The sequence below is a fragment of the Hyperolius riggenbachi genome, chromosome 2 (assembly GCF_040937935.1).
Source record: "Hyperolius riggenbachi isolate aHypRig1 chromosome 2, aHypRig1.pri, whole genome shotgun sequence".
Classification (NCBI taxonomy): Eukaryota; Metazoa; Chordata; class Amphibia; order Anura; family Hyperoliidae; genus Hyperolius; species Hyperolius riggenbachi.
This window is the reverse complement of record NC_090647.1, coordinates 328969588-328991619: the sequence shown is the minus strand read 5'-3', so window position 1 is coordinate 328991619 and position 22032 is coordinate 328969588. Positions and strand designations below refer to the sequence as shown.

At 40.1% G+C, this 22032-nt stretch overlaps 1 protein-coding gene across 2 annotated transcripts in view; it reads right to left on the bottom strand.

Annotated features, from left to right (window-relative positions):
• The window catches only part of EYA3 (EYA transcriptional coactivator and phosphatase 3), a 170378-nt gene that overhangs the window by 77788 nt on the left and 70558 nt on the right, over positions 1-22032 (bottom strand). For both annotated transcript variants that reach the window (XM_068269324.1, XM_068269325.1), the window contains 4 exons: positions 12192-12235; positions 11187-11257; positions 4539-4605; positions 61-203 (listed from right to left, as the gene is read on the bottom strand). In XM_068269324.1, the coding sequence (XP_068125425.1) occupies positions 61-203; positions 4539-4605; positions 11187-11257; positions 12192-12235 (325 nt within the window). The remainder of the gene's footprint in view (positions 1-60; positions 204-4538; positions 4606-11186; positions 11258-12191; positions 12236-22032) is intronic.

Below are 22032 nucleotides of genomic sequence, written 5' to 3'. Positions count from 1 at the left end.
ATACCTTATAAAGTGCAATAAACTATGTGTACTGCATAAGCTCCATCTTAAAACATTTACCAAATGGAGGTAGACCATATGTCTGTGTTGCCTGAGGGTATACTGCATATGGCTGAGATGGTTGCAAGGATGGATACTGAGCCTGTCCACTGTATGCTGGCATTCCTTCTGCTACAGGTACAGAAAGAATATGTGTATACGGCCTGCAGAAACACAAGAGACGACAAATGTGTTATAACTCCTCAACTACTTCTAATATACATTTCCACAAAGGTGATACGTTGTGTACAATAAAAGCATAATATGATAATTTGTAAATCATGTAAACCCTACAATGAATTAAAAATACAACAAAGAAATGCGTAAGCTGCGAAATTTAAAAACAAACAAAGCACCAGTTCAATGCTAGGTACACACGATGCAATTTTCTGATAGATTTACTGTCAGATCGATTATTTCCAACATGTCCGATGTGATTTCTGATCGTTTTTTCATTTACTTCTACGAAGAAAAAAAAATAATCGGAAATCAAATCGGACATGTTGGAAATAAATCAATCTGACAGTAAATCCATCAGAAAATTGCACTGTTTGTACCCTAGCATTAGAATGATAATGTGTTCCTCGTCTGGCTTAGTTTTAGGCTACTTTCACAGTGGGATGATGCAGTTTGATGTGACGTTAAAGTCGCACCGCAAATTAACGCAACGCGGCCAAAAAGTCGCAGTGCAGGGTTACCAATGCATACAGCATATACAGTAGAAAATACAGGCAATGAAAAATATGTCTCCAAGTCATTACTGAGCATGTGAAAATAGTCTAACACCGCTAAGTGTATTATGCACAGCATGCAGCACTTTCTAATAACGCTACACGATACACACAAATGTGTGCACTGTGAATGTGGCACAGACTTTGCATTGCTGTGCGTTAGTCTGCGTTGAAACATTTTCTAATGTGCGACTTTAACGCCGCACTGTGAAAGAGGCCTTAGTTTAGATACTCTGCATCTCAGGGATGCGCTTTCTACAGTCTACTGAGTTCTTGTCAATTAACCTAATTAGTTGTGAGATGTTCAACTGCGCTGCCTTTTATTGCTAGTCCTATGTCTTTAAAGTGTAGCTGGCATAACATTTATAAAGTTGTTTATAAACAAAATTTCTCTGTTTTAAAGAACACACAAACGCAAACACTCAAATTGGTTAACTGAAGCAATACTTCACAAATCCAAAACTTGCTTTACTGTAAAAACTACAGCGACATTAAACATAGTACGAGTAGATTCTGCATGGCATGATACACAGGTCAGGTCTACAAGACAAATCCTGAAAAGCAACGCAATGCATTCTAAGATTGACAAATAAGTGCAAAAATAGACCAAAATGGCCTTGCTTTATTGGGCTACCCAGTATTTCTATACAAATATTTCAAGAAATCAAGATAATTTGAAAAGGCACAACAGGTAGAATGAAATTCAGCTGCGCTTCTAGTGAATTATCTTATCTTCTGGGGCATGAGCAGCTGTTTTGTCACAGCACTGACAGATAATCTTTATCAGCTGAATCCCCTGCACATCTTAGTAAGGCCAGCAAAGACAGCCCGCGTAAACAATTACATCTGAAATGAAATACATGTAATTTAAATAATTGTAACCTTAAGTGCCATGTGTATTGGTGTCCCAATTGTAACCTTAAAATGTAATATACTGAATGGGTTTTATTACTCAGATTGTGTGTGACCGAAGTATATAGACTTCTAGTTTTTAAAATAACCATTATGATATTACCGCTATATGGAATTGAAAGGCATGGAAATAAAAACAAGCAGGAATAATTTTAGTCTCCATTCAGTAACTGACAGGATACTTTCTCCATATGGGATGCTTTTGGAATGATTTCATATTTGCTTAAGGTGACACTGAAGCAAAAAAACATGAGATAATTAAACATGAGATAACTGTATGTGTTGCACAGCTAGAGCATTAGTGGCAAAGGAATGATTCTCCTATTGTTTCCAGCATCGAAAAGAGAGCTCTCTGACCCAACTTAGGTGGGCTACAGTGCTATTCAGAAGCACTTATACATCAAAGAAACCGTGAAAAACAACTTCAGATACGATTTTACAGCAGGGAAGTTTAAAGAGTAACTGTTAAGCAGCCCATACACTCAGCCGATTTTCTGGCCGACCGATCGATCCCGATCGATCGATCAATCGATTGCAAATCGGTTGGCCAATCGACCGATCGACGGACGATTTCGATGGATTTCGATGGATTTCCATCGAACTTGCAGGGTGGAAATTTTAGGTCGATCTGATAAGATTGCTTATCAGTTTGCATTGGCCTTAATGGAAATCTGATGGCAAAAAAATGCCATCAGATCGAATTTCAATAGATTTCAAACTGAAATCTATTGGAATTCTATCCTGGTAAAAAATGTTCTAAAAACGCATCAGATAGATCATCAGATGCATTTCTTATCTATCTGCTGCCAATCTGACGAGTGTATGGGCACCTTTAGGCATAAAATACACAATAACTTCTCTATTGCAGGCTGATATATTAGTAGAAAAGGACGCTAATTAGGCAATCGAAAAGTTTAAAATCATTTTTTTTTTTCATGTGGAGTTTCTCTCCCCATGCCCCCAGGCTCTAAGACCGTACGCAGATGCAAAAGAGAAGTGACAAGCATGCTGAATCAGCTTGATTGGCAGATTCCTCTGTCACTCCTCTCCTCCGATTGGCCGCCTTGGTCACCCCTTCTCTCGGTCTCTGCAGCCTCTGTAATGCTGGGAATACATGTTAAAACGTTTTCCGCTTTCGATTCTCTGTGCGATCTATAAAATTACGACATGTCCGAATTTCTACTTGATTCTATTGTGCTCGATTTCTCATAGAAGTGAATGTAAAAAAAGATAAGAAAAAAACGAGCGGATGGCTAATAGATCGCACGGAGAATCGAACACGTAACCTGTATTCCCAGCATTAGAGCGCAGGGAGGGGAGCCAGAGGCTACTTCCTATCACTGTCCTCTGTCTCCCTCCTCCAGTGGCATGTCCGTGCCACCACCCCCCCCCCCCCCTCTGCTGCCACCCGCCGCATTATCTCTCCTCCCCGTACTGAACATCGGGGAAGGATAAAAGCAGCGAACACAGATTCACTGAACAATGGTTCCAGGCGCTGCAGTATCCTTCTATGCTCTCTGCACTACTGCCGGCGGTAGTGCAGAGAATAGATGGGAACGGCAGTGCTTGGATCTATTATAGGCGAGTCTGTGGCTGCTGCATTTATTCCTACTCGCTGTGCACAGAATCAGTGCGGGGAGGATCCAGCTGGAGGATGCAAGATGGCTCCTGCCAGCAACAGGAGTCATCTAATTTTACAATACACATCACAGAAATAAAAACGTGGACACTACAATACATCTGTTATGTAAGTAGAGCAAGTATTTATCTACTTATACATGTGGGTTTTATTTTTATTTTTTTGGGGGGGGGGGGGGGGGGCGCTGGAGGGGGGGAATTTTAGAACGAATAGTTTCTCTTTAAAGGGTCATTAGCTTTGCTCTATCTAATAGATCAAAATATAGAGTATGGTTTGTAAATTGCCAATATGATAGAATCATGCAATGTAAAAAACAAAACAAAAAACAAAACAAAGAAAAAACACTATAACCCAAAATAAAAACGCGACCCTTCTTTGCTACTAATGTTCTATTACTTATTAGTACTACACATTTATTTTTTTCGTTTCAGTGTCACTTTAAGTGTGGTGTTATGAGCTAAACAAGAGTCCCTATACAGGTCCCCTACTTACAAGCAAGCTACATTCTGGGAGTTTGTAAGTGTAATTCATTTGAGTCATGGGTTATACATAAGTAAATGTGTATAAAATAATTTCCTTTTGGACAACTCTGGATTTGTACATGTAGTATAAACAATGTTTTTGTTTGTTTTTAATGCTTTTACTGTATTTTAAACTACTTACAACACTAGAATACGTAACAAACAGAAGTCATAACGAAAAAAAAAAAAATTGTACAAGAAGACAATTTTGTTTGTATGTATGAACAATTGTAACTCAAGTTATTTGTAAGTTAGAGTCGGTCTGTATTTTCCTACAGCGTTTTCAAAATGCACACCTGCATTCAGATAACCCCCTACCTAAAAACAAGGGAGTAACAATCATGTAATCGTTGTGTACAAAATGTACTGTGGTTTTTGTTATTATATTTCTCGACGTTGCATAACTGTTGCAAGTTGTTTAAAGGACATTAAAATACATAGATTACAAAACAACAACATTGCTTATATGGTATGTCCTAATTCAGGGCTGGCCGAAAGTATTTATCCACACGTACCAGTATAAACATGACTCAACTCACAAACAAATTCTACTTACAACCTCCCAGAGTGGAACCTGTTTGTAAGTAAGGGACTGCCCATACATACATGAACAAAGCAAAATGCTATACTCATGTATTTTCCATGTAGATCTTTGATAAAGAAAGTTAGCCTGAAGTAAAGAGACAGTAGTCATACTTGGCTTGATACATCTGTGCGGAATAGTCCCCAGAAGCACGGGGCAGATAGTCTGTGCACGGAAGAACTGCAGAAACAAAAAAAGAAATTTACATGTAACCACAAACTCCATGGGCTGGATGGTCTGAACAAAAATGTTACTTTGTTTTCCCACTTTAAGTACTTAATCACAGTGCTCATGAATATTAAAAAAACAAACAAAAAAACTCCAGTGAAAATAATGTAAAAAAAATTGCTTCATTTTTACAATAAATTATGTATAAATGATTTAGTCAGTGTTTGCCCATCGTAAAATCTTTCCTCTCCCTGATTTACATTCTGACATTTATCATGTGATGACATTTTTACTACTGGCAGGTGATGTCGGTGGAGGTAGCTGCTGCTTGCTTTTTTTGGCAGTTGGAAACAGCTGTTATTTACCACAATGCAACAAGGCTCCCACAGTGTGATGTCAGCACCATGGTTCTGACATCACACCGTGGGAGGGGTTTCACCACAATAGCAGCCATACAGAGTCCCCTGATAATCAGTTTGAGAAAAGGAATAGATTTCTCATGGGAAAGGTGGTATCATCTACTGATTGGGATGAAGTTCAATTCTTAGTTACGGTTTCTCTTTAAGTTCATACAGGGAGTGCTGAAGCTGTATAAATGGAATGACGCCCCTTGTTGAACATATGCATATAAAGAAGCTAGCACATCCAAGAATTAAATATATTTGCAAGAAAACAAAAGATAATGCTTGGCTATGCTAGCTTTTTTTATATGCGTACATTTCCACCAAGTCTGTTAAAAAAAAAAAATTGCACTACTGTAGAATTGAGAGCCCTACAATGTGTGTGAGGGTGGTGGTTCAGGTTTGGCAGATGGCAACTGGGGTCAGGGAAAATCTGTGTCTCCATGCTCTCCGCTTTCGAGTAATCCATATCCAATCACAATTTTTATTTGTCCCAGACCAGGCTGTGTAGGCATGTTATGGGATCAAGTTACTGAAAAAAAATAGCTCCGAACGGAACCTTACTCACATATAAAGGTGGCCCCACACCATACAATTTGATTCGATTTGAGTATTCCTATCCAATTTTCCAATTGATCGGAAGTTTCAACCAGAATTTTCGAGGTACCAAACTTATTTTCGGAGATTGACGCAATTTCGGGATAAAAGATCATAAACTCAAGAGAAAAAAGTGAAGTTTGGTATGTACTGAATAGCTACATACAATTTTTTTCAGGTTAATTACAATTTCACAATCCATTACACGCCATACAATTCTTGATAAAATTGGTCTGAATTTTCCAACATGTCCAATCTCAAAAAATGGGAAATTCAAATCGGATTTCTCGGACGAAATCGAATAAAATTTTTTGGGACAACCTATTGTATTTATCGAATTGGTGTAAAATTGGATCTCACCTTAACACTAAAAAAAAAATGACCACACACGTTACATTTTTCCTCAATTATGAAAAGAATTTGAAAACTGTACATTAAGTAATTAATCTACCCTACAACAATCAATTTTGCTAAAAATTGATCAGAAAGATTCAACACTCCCAATCTTCTTTTATTGAATAAAAAAGGGAAATTCTATCAGATTTCTCGAACAAATGAAAAAAAAATGCTTTAGACTTTTCGGGACAACCGATTGTTTTTATCAAACAGACGTAAAATTGGATCACTTTATTGTATGGTGTGTGGCCACCTTTAGGGATGGCACTTTTTATCACAGATTTTGAACATGTAATAAGCTAGCTGTTTTTTGCCCATAGGTTGGTAGGCTGGTAGATGAGCTGGCTGAGAGGCCTTGTATACTTAATCCCATGATGGTCATTCTGGTACTGTGTAAAATGGATCAGATCCCTAAGGCCGCGTTCACATTACAAACGCGGACGGGCGCGCATATGGAACGCAACACGTACGAACACACGCCATCCGCGTTTGTATGCGTTGCGCGGCTGATCCTATCACTGAAAAGTGAATGGGACAGCCACGCGTTTTGGCAAAAAATGCGTGCAGCATGCGTTCTCGGACCGCACAGGTCTGGAACGCATGCAGTGTGAACATCAGACAGTGCACTCTATGCACGGTCTGATGTCGTGCGTGTCGGCCACCTGCACGCGTTTCCAAAACGCGGCTGGAAACGCGTGCAGTGTGATTGGGGCCTAAATCTTACAAATTATTAGTCAGACTTGCGTAATTATGCTAAATGTGAAATCCTTCGTGGATGGAATAGACCCTCCCCTCCCACAGTCATTTCCTGCTCTAAAGCATGTAAAGTAGCATTGCCACTTCATAAGATGACATAATAGAGGTTGCCCCAACAAGTTCCATAAGATCTGGGATAGATGGTTGCAGAACCTGGAAATCAAAACGACTTTAGCACTCTGAAGTTCTCAGATATGTTCTAATTTTTGACTCTGTGATGAGTCCCCAGATTTACCCCTATTTTTTCCTTATTTTGGATGGCGTGTTCCTGCTTTTAGTTTGTTACACAAATATTTCCACGTTATTTCTGTGACTGACAAATTACAGACGCAAACAATATAATAATCAAACCTATATAATATTAAAAGATTAGCAGTGTAAATAATGAAAAGGGACAACTTAACTAGTAGTGGCTGGATAGTGTAACGAGTTTCACTTACCTGGGGGCTTCTACCAGCCCGCTGCAGCTGACCTGTGCCATCCTGGAACGATCCTGCGGCCCCCAGCAATTGGCTTAAATTTTGATTCGTCGACAGGGCCAGTCGCTAGCCGCACGCATTCTCAATCATGCTCCCACCACCTGGAGCGCCCTGCGCATGCCCTTTACGAATTTCCACATATTGCACATGTGCAGGGCCCTACCGGTGACGGAAGCGTGATAGAGGTGGTGAGGCGCGGCCAGGGCTGCGGAGACGCAGTGGCTGGCGACTGGCTCTGACGCCAAAATCAAAACTAAGCCATTGTGGGGGACCAGAGGATCGTTCCAGGACGGCACGGGCAGAGGTTGGCTGCAGGGGGCTGGTAGAAGCCCCCAGGTAAGTAATTTTTTTTTCACTTCCCTTTAAGGGCTCTGCCTCTGACACAGGCGAACTGGGCTCAGCTCTTGCTGTTCAGTATGCCAGCACCTATTCAGTAAGGCGTCCCTAACACTGCCACTGCCTAATGAGCACACCCTTGTGGCTGCAGCTCAAGCTCCGAGTCCGTTAGGAGAAGAGTGCAAAATAAATATTTATCTAGTCTAAAAAATAGTACACTTGAATTAACTAGAAATACACAAATCATGTGCATGGAAGGTCTGCGATTTTTGCAATAAACACTGTAAAATACATGGCTAGATGGATTCTGTAAGCAAGCGCGGGTAAAGGTTGTGGGAAAATGTGGGCACTGGTATAATCCACTAGTAGAATATCAGCGCCCATAGGTCTATTTCCTGTTCAGACAAAAGTGCAATTTATAGGTCCCAAGCTACCGTACTTCCTCCACACCCACAATTCCTATCACCACCATTATGAAGTAGTCAGGGAGGAGCTAACGGGGCAGCAACTAGTCTTCATTTCTGTACATAGAGCTGACCTGCTCCCTGTGCTGGAGAGAGAAACTTTGTGGGCAACACTGAAAAGTGATCTCCTCATGCCCGCTCAATGAGCAAAAGAATCACAGATGTTATTGCAGGTAAGGTGATGACAGGTACACATGTATTTTAAAAGCCTTATTACACACTAGACAGAAAGAATTGCTGTGCTGACCACAAGAAGTACCTGAAGTCCCCCCTACCCCCAACATTTTTTTTTAACTTACCTGTATAGTTCAGTGGCTTTCCCAATCTTCCTATGCCCCTACTGCACCACACAAAGATTGCTCAAGCATGGAGGAAAGTCTGCAGGAGCTGCTCCTTGAGCTGCGCAGGTGCGGGCCTTACTTTGTGCCTACGCAGCACAGACACGCTCGTACACAGAGGGGAGCATGACTGCAAAGAGGAAGAAGGTCCTGAGCGGAATGCAAGGGGGTATGGAAATCAGGAAATCCTTTCAGGTCATTCTGCCTAATCAATGGTTAGAGCATTAGCACTTTTTTTCATTAGTTGTTTAGGTTTATTTATATTATGGATTCATTACACACTTTTTTTCTTCTTGCTGCTAATGCATTATTTTGCACATATGGCTGTTCTATATAGTTCCCTACTTGTTTTTGCTATAGGATTTGTAAATGGTATCATAGTGGAATCATTGTGACCCAGTATATGAATCATGAGCGCTATTACCAGTGTTCCTCCCTAAGGTTTTTAATTGATTTTAATTAATATGAATTAGTTTGCCAGGAAACCATTTGCCAAATTTAAGTACAGTAGCCTATTTTCATAATCTACATGAGATTTAGAGTTGTCCTTTTTCTTTAACAACCTATATTAACCACTTCTCAAAAATTTCAGAGCATACATCGCCACAAAGAACTTGCTTGCATGATGCAATGTAATTTTACAGGCTCTGCTCCTCTGGGTAAATGTGGCCATACACATAGATTTCTACCCAATGCTCCAAAACTATTGATTCCTTTCTGAAAAGAATTGATTCAGAAGGAAATCAATTCCTACCACACACTGCACATCAATTTCCAATAGATTCCAGCAATGTGATATCCATCTTTCGTTCCCCAGTGTCAGAAAAATACACTTGCCTAGAGTCAGAAAATTATCAGATTGCATCACACAAACTATTAGCTGCTTAAACTGCAAAGTTAACACTTGCTGGGGTGAATTCATTTTCCTGATGTCTTAGATCAGTTATTAGGATGTTGCATTGTGGCATATGAAGGGCAATTTATATTGCTTTAGTAAAGCTATTGCAGCACCACATACGACTTATTGGCTACTGCTTGGCTAGCTAAAATTTAATTTATTGGGTAAAATCAACCTGAAGCATATTTAAAATAATATTTTTTAAAAAATGATAATCATCTAAGGAGGGGGAAGGCTCTGGGTCTTATAAAGCTTTCCCATTCCTCTCCTGGTCCCCTTGTTACAGCACTGCCCCCCCTTCCGCAGTACACATGCGGGAGTGCACTCTCTTGCACATGAGCAGTACAGAGCCGCCCGTCTTCAGAACTCAGGCTCGCAAAGACTTCAGAAGCCTCCCGCAGCAGGAGATATGAACAGGGGAGACATCGCTGGAATGAGGGGACTAGGAGAGGAATAGGAAGGCTCTATAGAACCCAGAGCCTTCCCCCTTGGTGAGTATCGGTTTTTAGATTTTAAATAAGCTTTCGGGTTTGCGTTTAAAATAGATTCGTTTAATAACATATTTAACAAAAACAAGGATCTTTATTGCCCTTTATCCACCATGCAAACTGGTATTCCATAAGGAATTTGAAGCTTTGAAGTTCTCCAAGTCATAGACTAAACTGTCTACAAAACTGTAAAGGGGAGGAAATAACTAACAGAGGGGAGAGTTAAAAATTCTCCCACTCTTTGCAAAGCATCCTTGTCCAATTTTAGGACAAAGTGCTCATCTCCATCTCTGTATAGCCATGAAAATAGGCAAAGATTAAGACTTGGGGGTTGACTTGTGGTGGAATCTGGATAAGGAGAGCCCTGGATATTAATTTTTATTACAGACAGACCCCCATGCCCCCTGTATATTCCACAAGGTCCGTAACCATATACTTCCAATAGCGTCCTATAAAAAGGGAGTTGCAAGTTATACACACGTCCATTAATGCAATAACTAGAGTTAGCTTAATGGGGAGATTTAATGTGAATGAAGGTCCCTTGTTACATTTTGTAAGGCAAGCCTCAATTCTTTAAAGTGGAACTTTATCCCAGGATTGAACGTCAGTCAATTGCCGATACCCCCTTTCCTAAGAGAAATCTTTACCTTTTCTCGAACAGATCATCAGGGGGGTCTGTATGGCTGATATTGTGGTGAAACCCCTCCCACAGTGTGATGTCAGGACCAAGGTCCTGAAAGTTTGCTGTCTGAACCTCATGGCATTGTGGGAAAGAACGGCTTTTTCCAACTTCCGAGCAAGTAATCTCTTCCTCTGTGCATTGAACTTTCAATAAATGAACATTCCATACAGATCACCTGGCAGAACTAGAGATGTCACCATACAGTGAAAAATTTCAGACAGTAAATCAGGGAGACGAAAGATTTTACAATGGGCAAACTCACTAAATCTATAAATAATTATTGTAATCAATAAGCAATTTTATTCATTATGTTATTTTTACTACAGTTCCTCTTTAAATGCTCTGGACTGTTATGGTTTCCAGATTTCAAGTATAATACCAACTGGTATGGTCGATAATGTTTTTTTGCCAGGTAGAGCAGGTGAAAATCCTCATCTGACCTCATTTTTGCCAGTAAAGAATTCCTTCCATATCAAAAAGCAGATATAAAACACGAGTTTTCATTTCACACAAATGATTTTGCTTTTTGCCTTGACAGGTAAGGTAACTTACAGAAGATTCAAATCGGTTTGATCCAAGCTAGACCTTAACACTAGTGACATATTATACACACAGCCACTTCCCTTTATTTGGTTATGAATTAAAAAAAAAAAAAAAAAAAAAACACTGTAAATATATGTAAATATAATTGATACAGCTTGTACATTCTTACAAATATAAAAATGGCAAGTTTGTGCAGTGCAATAGAAAATACTCACTTTCACTAGAAATATTTCGAGTAGTAGATAGTTCTCCTTTTTGATTTTCAGTCTCACCATTATCTACTTGCCTGAAATGGAGAAAATAAGAGGGACGAAGCCCGATACATAAAAATAATAATTCCAGTGCAACTATGCTACAACTCTGCACTTGTATTGGAAAATACTGCAAGAAATAATCTTTGCTTGGGGGGGGAGAGATTTCAAATTATTTGTATTTTGCTAATAAAGCAGAGAACACTTTATTTCCTGTAACCCCAAATAGAAAGGGGGGGGGGGGGGACAAGCTTCATAATACAATAATTTAACAGAAATTACACACACTATGGAGGGACACACAACTGATTCTGTACAATACTAAAATCAACCCAATGTGATTTTTTTCACACATACTGCTGTATAATTTTTCAGTGTTCTATTCAATAAAATGATTAATATCTGCATACCACTGCCGCACAACTGCTCAATAGTGATAGTGGTTTTTAATGAAGGGTAATTATTTTTATAATATTCCTTATTTTATAAGGTGCCATGTTATACAATATTAGACAGTAATAAATGCAATACTAAGTAGTTTGTGGCTAACTTATGGCTCAGACAGGATTGGAAATAGATTTCTGCAAATGTTTCAGATTTAGCATCTTTCTTAAATACATTCACAACATAACACTGCCACATAATTTCAATTTTCAACTTCAAAATCATGTATAATAATGTTAATACCTGAATGAGGCAGACAATAACTATCAAAACTACATTTAATCATTTTTGATTAAGAACAAAAACACAAATATTTTGCAAAAACTTTTAACAAGCTAAAGTAAAACAGAAAAGCTTTGTACTGTGAACAAACTTTATACCAAGTATACTTACACCACTATTATTCCTTGATACATATACACAGACAAGACAGACAGGAACAAACAGATAGATAAGGCAGACAGCAGAATTAAATGTCAAGCTATGCATGCAACAATCTGTAATTGTGTTTCTTTGGTTACAAACCTTACACTTTCTTCAGAGGGATCCTGCATTTTGGCCTTTTTCACCTGGAAAACCCAAAAATTATAAAATCACTTGACTGAAATTAAATCATGCACAGAATGGATTTTACACTAAATGCACAGATGTCAGTTGGCAAAATCCTCCCCCTCCCCCCAAAAAAGCCTAAAGCCTTGACACCGGAAAATGCGTTGCCAACCTACTATGGCACTGTTCTTGCCGCTTAAGTACAGTTACTGGACGGCGAAACGTGAGAAAGCTTATCAGTTAAGCCACACAAAGCAGCGGAAAAGTTTGCTCTCAAATTCAGTTTTTTTTTTCCTCTTTTAAGCTTACCCGCTCATTACAGGAACTATGGATTACTTGTGGCTGACGGAGCAGGGAAAGAAAAATAATAAAAGATATAAACATACACATAGCACTAAACCAAATCAGGTAAGACTGTTCTACTAATGAAGCCTGTAAGCAGTAAACAGCTATGTTAATATAAAAAAAAAAATAGTAGCAAGTAAGGGTATTTCTTATTCAAGAGATGGGCTCCTGAAGCATTAAAGATTACTGAGGATGCTCCCAACAGATGCTGGCCCGAGATCTACTGAGATTACAAAAGCAATTCTGGGCTGCTGAAAACTGTTTAAATTATTTTTTTTTTACATCGCAGATATGGTCATTTACCTTATGAAGGACAAACAGAAGTAGAGGAATCCAAACTGAGAAACTCACCTGCCATCCCAATTTGCAGACACTTAGTAGAGTTTGAGGTCACCATCTCCGATTAGGACCATCATGCTAAAGTCTGCACTGGTATTGGAATACTAGGATTGGAGAGGCTTGAAATTATCTGATAACTTTTAACAGCCTATAGCAATCATCATGTTTTGTCAATACAACAGAGGGCCAGTTCAGATGGGCATCATGCAGCATCTCGCTCAAATGCTTTTCTGCTAGTGAGTAGAAAAGCATTTAACAACCTTGCGGTTTCCATCATCATTCAAATGGGAGGCGTTTTGCCCCCACAGGGGGACACTGAAGTGCCACTTAAGCGATCTGAGCCGATGAGATCGAGCACAGGATTTGCACAAATGACAGTAACTTATGGTACTGAGCACTGTCCATTAATTTGAATGAATCATGTTTCGTCAATGAAAATCATGTTTTACCAGTTTTAGAAAAGGAGAATAGGCTTTTTTTTTTTTTTTTTTTGCACCTTTATTTCCAAATAAAATATTGGCGCCATACATTGTACTAGGGACATTTTTTAAACGTTGCAAAACCCGGGACAATCGGGCAAATAAAATGTGTGGCTTTTATCCACAGTAGAATGTTTTATTTTAACACTATAATGGCCAAAAACTGAGAAATAATGCATTTTTTCAATTTTTTTCTTATTCATGTTAAAATGCATTTAGAACAAAATAATTCTTAGCATACTGTACCTCCCCAAGAAAGCCTAATTGGTGGCAAGAAAAACCAAGATCTAGATCATTTTGCTGTGATTAGTAGTAATTAAGTTATTGGCGAAACACACACACAAAAAAAGTTTTGCCACACCTCATTCAAGAGGTTTCTTTATTTTCATGACTATGAACATTGTAGATTCACACTGAAGGCATCCAAACTATGAATGAACACATGTGGAAATATAGTACATATCCAAAAAGTGTGAAACTAAAAATATGTCATATTCTAGGTTCTTCAAAGAAGCCACCTTTTGCTTTGATTACTGCTTTGCACACTCTTGGCATTCTGTTGATGAGCTTCAAGAGGTAGTCACCTGAAATGGTCTTCCAACAGTCTTGAAGGAATTCCCAGAGATGCTTAGCACTTGTTGGCCCTTTTGCCTTCACTCTGCAGTCCAGCTCACCCCAAACCATCTCGATTGGGTTCAGGTCTGGTGACTGTGGAGGCCAAGTCATCTGGTGCAGCACCCCGTAACTCTCCTTCCTGGTCAAATATCTCTTACACAGCCTGGAGGTGTGTTTGGGGACATTGTCCTGTTGAAAAATAAATGATGGTCCAACTAAACGCAAACCGGATGGAATAGCATGCCGCTGCAAGATGCTGTGGTAGCCATGCTGGTTCAGTATGCCTTCAATTTTGAATAAATCCCCAACAGTGTCACCAGCAAAGCACCCCCACACCTCCTTCTCCATGCTTCATGGTGGGAACCAGGTATGTAGAGACCATCCGTTCACCTTTTCTGCGTCGCATAAAGACACAGTGGTTGGAACAAAAAATCTCAAATATGGACTAATCAGACCAAAGCACAGATTTCCACTGGTCTAATGTTTATTCCTTGTGTTCTTTAGCCCAAACAAGTCTCTTCTGCTTGTTGCCTGTCCTTAGCAGTGGTTTCCTAGCAGATATTCTACCATGAAGGCCTGATTCACAGCCTCCTCGTAAACAGTTGTTCTAGAGATGTGTCTGCTGCTAGAACTCTGTGTGGCATTGACCTGGTCTCTAATCTGAGCTGCTGATTAACTTATCCTGCACAGCAGAGGTGACTCTTGGTCTTGCTTTCCTGCGGCAGTCCGCATGTGAGCCAGTTGCTTTGTAGCATTTGATGGTTTTTGAGACCACTTGCGGACACTTTCAAAGTTTTCCCAATGTTTCGGACTGACTGACCATCATTTCTTAAGTAATGATGGCTACTCGTTTTTCTTTATTTAGCTGCTTTTTTTCTTGCCATGATACAAATTCTAACAGTCTATTCAGTAGGACTATCAGCTGTGTATCCACCTGACTTCACAATGCAACTGATGGTCCCAACCCCATTTATAAGGCAAGAAATCCCACTTATTAAACCTGACAGGGCACACCTGTGAAGTGAAAAACATTTCAGACTACCTCTTGAAGCTCATCAAGAGAATGGCAAGAGTGGGCAAAGCAGTAATCAAAGCAAAAAAGGTGGCTACTTTGAAGAACCTTGAATATGACATATTTTCAGTTGTTTCACCATTTTTGGTTATGTACTATACTTCCACATGTGTCAATTCATAGTTTGGATGCCTTCAGTGTGAATCTACAATGTTCATAGTCATGAAAATAAAGAAACCGCTTTGAATGAGGCGTTTCCGAACCGTATGTATGTATGTATGTATGTATGTATACACACACAATCTTGTTTTGTTAATGCACAGTATTTTAAATTTCAAATCTGCAAAAAAAAAACAATACAGACAGTGGCTCTTGGCAGCTCATCCAGAAAGCTTTTCTCCTAGGCACACCAGAAACGCAGATAGATCAGGGCACAGAGAGTGGATTATACAGATCAGAAACACACTAGTGAGTCATAATCGTGGTCTTTCCTCCAATGTTGTCCATGTTATAAAGACTGGGGGTTCATGGATGTTGGTATGCATGATTGAATAGCTTTGCATGTTGTAGTACAAACATAGCAGTGGAAGCAGTGTGACCAATATTCATTCAGATTTCTTCCAGAAAATAGATCCAGTGTGCAGCGAACACAAAACACGGTACCTACAAGTTGTTGCTGGTAAGACTTTAGCTTTCAGCAACTCCTTTGTTTCTAAAATGACATCTAGATCACATGAAACAAAGCAATTTTCCTTAGATTATACATTTTATTTGAGCTACTTCATTACAGACTTTTCACATCTTAGGTCCTTATTCAATAAACTTTTCTCCTCGCTGATAAATTCACACCTTACACACCTGTACTCGCGTCTCCTGGACGATACCTCCTGGGATGCATTAAGGCATGCATACACGCATGACCCCCACTAGGAATTACAAATGGCAACAGAAGCTGCGGTCGAATTGAGAAGATTGAGAATCCTGAACGGGGCAGGGGCTAGGTGATCAGCACCCCATTGGCAACTAATGGTGCTATCCCCGGGCCCCAGAAGAACACAAAATTATGAACCACCCTCATCGGGAGGTTGGCTTTTTAAAAATAATAATACTTTTAAAAACCGCCGTTCAATTTACATTAAGCCACCAGCAAGCAGGAAAAAAAACGCTTTAGAAAATAATTGACAGTATATTTTTCCCTATTTTTGGTATTCTTTCAACTGAAGGATGCTGAAAAGTTTCCTAGTAGAAAACTTCGGAGAAAAAATGAATTTAATAAGGGCCTAAGTTTCTTACAGACTGTTCCCAAACTTAAAAATAAGTAGGTCTTTTTTATCACATACAAACAAAAAGGAGACCTTGGGTAAGGTCTTAAGTAATCAATAGTCCAAAATCTATTTCACAAAATGTTACTTGATAAGTGAAAAAAATAAATAAATAAACACCGTACACATGTACAGGTTCCTGTAAATATTGATTTGTTGGCTTAACATTTAGATGGTACAACACGTGCAGGACCAATTGATTTTTTTCCAACAAGTCCAATTGCAAAATGACCAAGGAAACTCATTTATCAATTGTTTGATTGGTCTGCAGCAGAATTCTCTTCTGATCAGCAGACATCTGATCATTTTAATTGGATCAACTGGTAAATGGAAGAAAATATTGGTTTATCTATACACATCCTTAAGCCTGGTACACACATTCAATTATGATTGGCCAATCATAGAACAATTTTACCACCTCAACATAGTAGGAGGGTTCACCTACACAATAGTAGTCAATATCTGTTGACACTCATACTACATGGAGATGGAAAAATTGGTCAGTGATTGGCCAATCATAATTGAAAGTGTGTAGTAGGCTTTAGATCCTCAGGCTTGCCCCCTTTCACATTACCTGCTTTTACTTAACATAAGTGTAATTTTTTATTTATTTTTTTAATTTATCTTTTTAGGAAAAAATAAAATCAAAACCAAAAGACTTGGTGCTTTAAAATAAAAAAAAAAAAAAAAAAAATAAAAACTATTCAGAAATAAGACCAATCTTTTATTGAATACAAAAGTGGATTCAATTTTTTTTTTTTCAACCAAAGATGTAATTTGTCCGTGCACTTTTGTTTCCCGATCAAGAAGAGTTCCCCTCGTTTCCTGCCTTAGAGAGAAGTGGGCGATCACCACCAATGGGGAAACAAAAATAAAGCCTTCTGTTAGAGTGGGGAAAGAGTAGGAATCCCTGTGAAATTTTTATTCCTCATTCCCTGCCCCCAAGACTACATGGATTAATATTCGTGCCATGGAATTTCAAATATAAAGAAGCAAGGGAAAATATCCTCAATTGGAGTACAAAAAAAAACAAAAAACAAACAAACACACACCTGTACTTTAAATTGTGTTTTTTGATGTTAACCCTGCATGTAGTTACTAGTGTACCCTAAAAGTAGCCCTTCCTAAACTCCAAAGTAACAAATAATGGTCATCTGTACAAATCTTTCCAACTCCCTGACTTTAAAATGACAATAGAGATTAGACTTTTTTTGTAATTAAAAACTAAAAAGATTTCTTTTGTTGCAAGATGTAATGCTAGGTACACACGATGCAATTTTCTGACAGATTTGCTGTCAGATCAATTTCCGGTCCAACAATTGGAATGAATGGAAGATCAAATAGGAAATCATATTGGAAATAACCCATTTGACAGAAAATCATAAAGTTGTATTGTGTGTACGTAGCATAAAAGAGAATGGTTCTCTGCTTTAGACGGAAGTATTCAATTTTATTACTGCACTATTTCTGCTTCTATTACCTCTAATAGTTTGGGGGTTGCAAGAATGAGAAATGACAATGAATAATCACTGAAGAAAGAAAAAAAAAATAGCGAATGACTGAAAATTAGGATGAACGGCAGTAGAGCAGCAATGCACAAATCAGTGTCCCACATCTTAAATGAAAACATGACACTGACTTCACATCAACAGGAGAAATACAGCAGCAATAGGAAATAATAATAAAAAAGGTCTGAGCCACATGTCAAATAGGATTCAGCGTACAGGATTTCCAATGTACTTAATAATATGCTGCATGGTTTTGATATACGACAGAAGGACATATAGTTTATCAGCAAAAACTGTAGCTATCCACATCAAATTTCAAACTCTGCTATATCTTCTAAAGCTATTATCAGAGCACTGTACATGTTTTGAGGGTAAATGATACACTCTGGGATTAATCACAGTAATGACTCATGGACATGAAGAAAAAAAAAAAAAAAAAAAAAGACAAAATCCCATTTTACCAAACTTTCGGCACAAGAAACAACATGGTTTCAAGGAAATAAAATGCTCTATACACAAAATATTCCACTAAATTGATTTTCTGAAATATTGTTCACACAGTACAGTGCATACATTTGAGCTCATAAGCTTACTTACCCTGGCAGAACTTGTGGGTTTTTTTTTTTAATGACTGACCAAAATGTTCTCGATAATTCATAGTTAGTGGGTTGGCAAAGCCATTTATTACCACACAACAGGTTTTTTTTAATCAACATAATGACAGATGGAAGAACCCAATTGGCCTTGATCAATGGTGTACATGAAATGTTTATGGTTTAAGTACCTGAAATGTAAAATTATGTGTATATACAGTTCCAATGCTACACAGAACTAACCTGTGTTCCTTTTTATTCTCACCCCCCCCTCCCCCCCACACACTGTAATGGTTAAGAATCTAGAAACCATATGCAATTCCCTTTTTCTTCTGAGTTTTCTCCTAGGTGAAATTTTCACACCTTGTCATAAAATATCTTTTTAAAACCACCAGCAAGCAAGAAAATACTCAAAAAAATTTTGATAGTACTTTTTCACCAACCATTAGGTTCTTTATTAAAATTGTTTTTTGACGTTCTGGAATGGCCAGCTCAGTACCCAGACCTGAATAGAATTGAAAATCTGTGGTGCGAGTTAAAGAGAGCTGTCCATGCTCGGAAGCCATCAAACCTGAATGAACTAGAGATGTTTTGTAAAGAGGACTGGTCCAAAAAACCTTCAACCAAACTCTCATTGGAACCTACAGGAAGCGTTTAGAGGCTGTAATATCTGCAAAAAGGAGGATCTACTAAATATTGATTTCATTTATTTTTTGTGGTGCCCACATCTATGCACCTGCCTAATTTTGTTTAAAGAGAACCCGAGAAGGGATTTAATGATGTTAGTGGGGCACAGAGGCTGGTTGTGCACACTAACACCAGCCTCCGTTGCCCCATGGTGTGCCTCCAGGACCCCACTGCGCGCCGCTATACCCTCCGCAGTGTTAGCGACAGCACGTCGCCAGCACAATGTTTACCTATGCCCTGTCAGTCAGCGCCACTCCCCCGTATCGGCGCTACCCGCTCGCGTCCCTTCCCTCCAATCAGCGGGAGGGAAGGGACGCAGGCGGGTAGCGCCGATACAGAGGAGGCGGGGGAGCAGCGCTAACAGACAGCGTATAGGTAAACATTGTGCTGGCGAAACGCTGTGTGTCGCTAGCACTGCGGGGGGGTATTGCGGCGCGCAGGGGGGTCCTGGAGGCACACCATGTGGCAACGGAGGCTGGTGTTAGTGTGCACAACCAGCCTCTGTGCCCCACTAACATCATTAAATCCCACCTCGGGTTCTCTTTAAACAATGCACACTTTCTGTAAAGCCAATAAATCTTCATTTCACTTCTCAAATATCACTGTGTGTGTCTCCTATATGATATATTTAACTGACTTTTTTATTGTAACAACCAACAATTTATTCAGAAAAACCATGACGATTAACAAGGTTGCCCAAACTTTCGCATCCCACTGTACATAGTTAATGTATAGTTTGAGATATTTCTATAGTTGGTACATGTTCATATGGTAAAATTACAGCAGTATGAGAAACAATGCGGGCCTCCAATCTAGAGGATAGTGAGGAGGAAACAATAGGGAAGGAGATTAATGGGTTAATGGGTAAGGCAGTGAACCTTTAAAGCGGGATTGTCACCATAAAAATCAAATGTCAACAGCAACTGGTCTGAATACATTAACCTCCTTGGCGGTATGGACGAGCTCAGCTCGTCCATGACCGCCGGAGGGTGCCACTCAGGCCCCGCTGGGCCGGTTTTCACAATTTTTTTTTTAAAACACGCAGCAAGCACTTTGCGTGTTGATGACGATCACTGCCGCTCGCCGCCGATGCGCCGCTACCCGCCGCGTAACGCACGTGGGTACGCGCCGGCGGCGATCGAGCAATACGCACAGACGCCGCAGGGAGGGGGGGGCATGATGTAGCTAGCGCTAGGCTAGCTACATGAATTAAAAAAAAAAAAAAAACTGCTGCGCCACCACCCTAGCGCAGTTAATAGAACGCCAGGGTGGTTAAGTGATAAAGATGCTAATACTGCATTCAAAACTTTTTCTGTTGTTATGGTTTAGAGCAGGGGTGCCCATACTTTTTCGGGTCGCGAGCTACTTTAAAATTTGCCGAGGCCAGGAGATCTACCAATGTTTCAAATGCTACGCTTAGCGCAGCGCCCCCCCCCCCCCCCCACCGTATAGGTTAGCCAGGTATACGTGCCATCAGTATAGGTTAGCCAGGTATACGTGCCCGCAGTATAGGTTAGCCAGGTATACGTGCCCGCAGTATAGGTTAGCCAGGTATACGTGCCCGCAGTATAGGTTAGCCAGGCATACGTGCCCGCAGTATAGGTTAGCCAGGCATACGTGCCCTCAGTATAGGTTAGCCAGGCATACGTGCCCGCAGTATAGGTTAGCCAGGTATACGTGCCCGCAGTATAGGTTAGCCAGGTATACGTGCCCGCAGTATAGGTTAGCCAGGTATACGTGCCCGCAGTATAGGTTAGCCAGGCATACATGCCCTCAGTATAGGTTAGCCAGGCATACATGCCCTCAGTATAGGTTAGCCAGGCATACATGCCCTCAGTATAGGTTAGCCAGGCATACGTGCCCTCAGTATAGGTTAGCCAGGTATACGTGCCCGTAGTATAGGTTAGCCAGGTATATGTGCCCGCAGTATAGGTTAGCCAGGCATACGTGCCCTCAGTATAGGTTAGCCAGGTATACGTGCCCGCAGTATAGGTTAGCCAGGTATACGTGCCGCAGTATAGGAGGTAGTATATAGCTACCTCAATTCGGCGGCTCAGGGTCCAGGAGCGCTCTGGCAGGCTATGGGGCAGACGGCAGCGTCATGGCTACCTGAATACCTGACCAGGGATCATCTGGAAGACCTTGCAGATCCACGATTTGTTTTTTCGGTTTACTTTATTTTCTCTGTGCCAAATCCCCCTTAAATCTAAAACCTATAATTTACCTGAGCAGAAAAGTTGCCAGGGACAACAAGACCATCAGGAACATTTGGCAACACCAAAAGACAACACTTAAAGAGCTGTTAACACATTCTAAAAATCCTACTTGGGTAACAAATTTCACAAAATCCACTCGATCTTAAATTACAGTCTTGTCGAAACATGTGTGCAACTTACACCCCGAAGACTACACACCTCAAAAATCTAACACAGCTTCACCTAACTGTAATGCAAGTGGTAAAAGTTCAAACTATCTACCAGTCGTTCTCTCCAAAATCAGACCCTTCAGGCTTCAATCATTTACTTTTCCAAAGGCATAAAAACAGGCAATTCAGCACAGAAGCACCTCTCGATGGTGCTTAGCAAACAAGATCTTGCATATTTGCATGATAAGAATCCACAGAGGGCAAGTCACATACTTCAGTGAAGGAAACTGGCAGCGCTTGGCATCCGGTTACCTGGGTGAAGGTGATCAGGGGTACTGCAGATACTAATCCATTCACGCCGTAGTCCAGACCCTCAGCACGCACTGCTTGTAACCGCCCCCAGCCATGACGTCGCCGCCGCGCCGCCTCTCGCCTCCCTCTCTCCTCGCCACCTCTCTCTACCCCTGCATCCTTATTGGCCGGCAGCAAAACGTGATGATATATAGCTGCCGGCCGCAACATTTAATGAGACGCGGCTACCGGGAAGGCGGT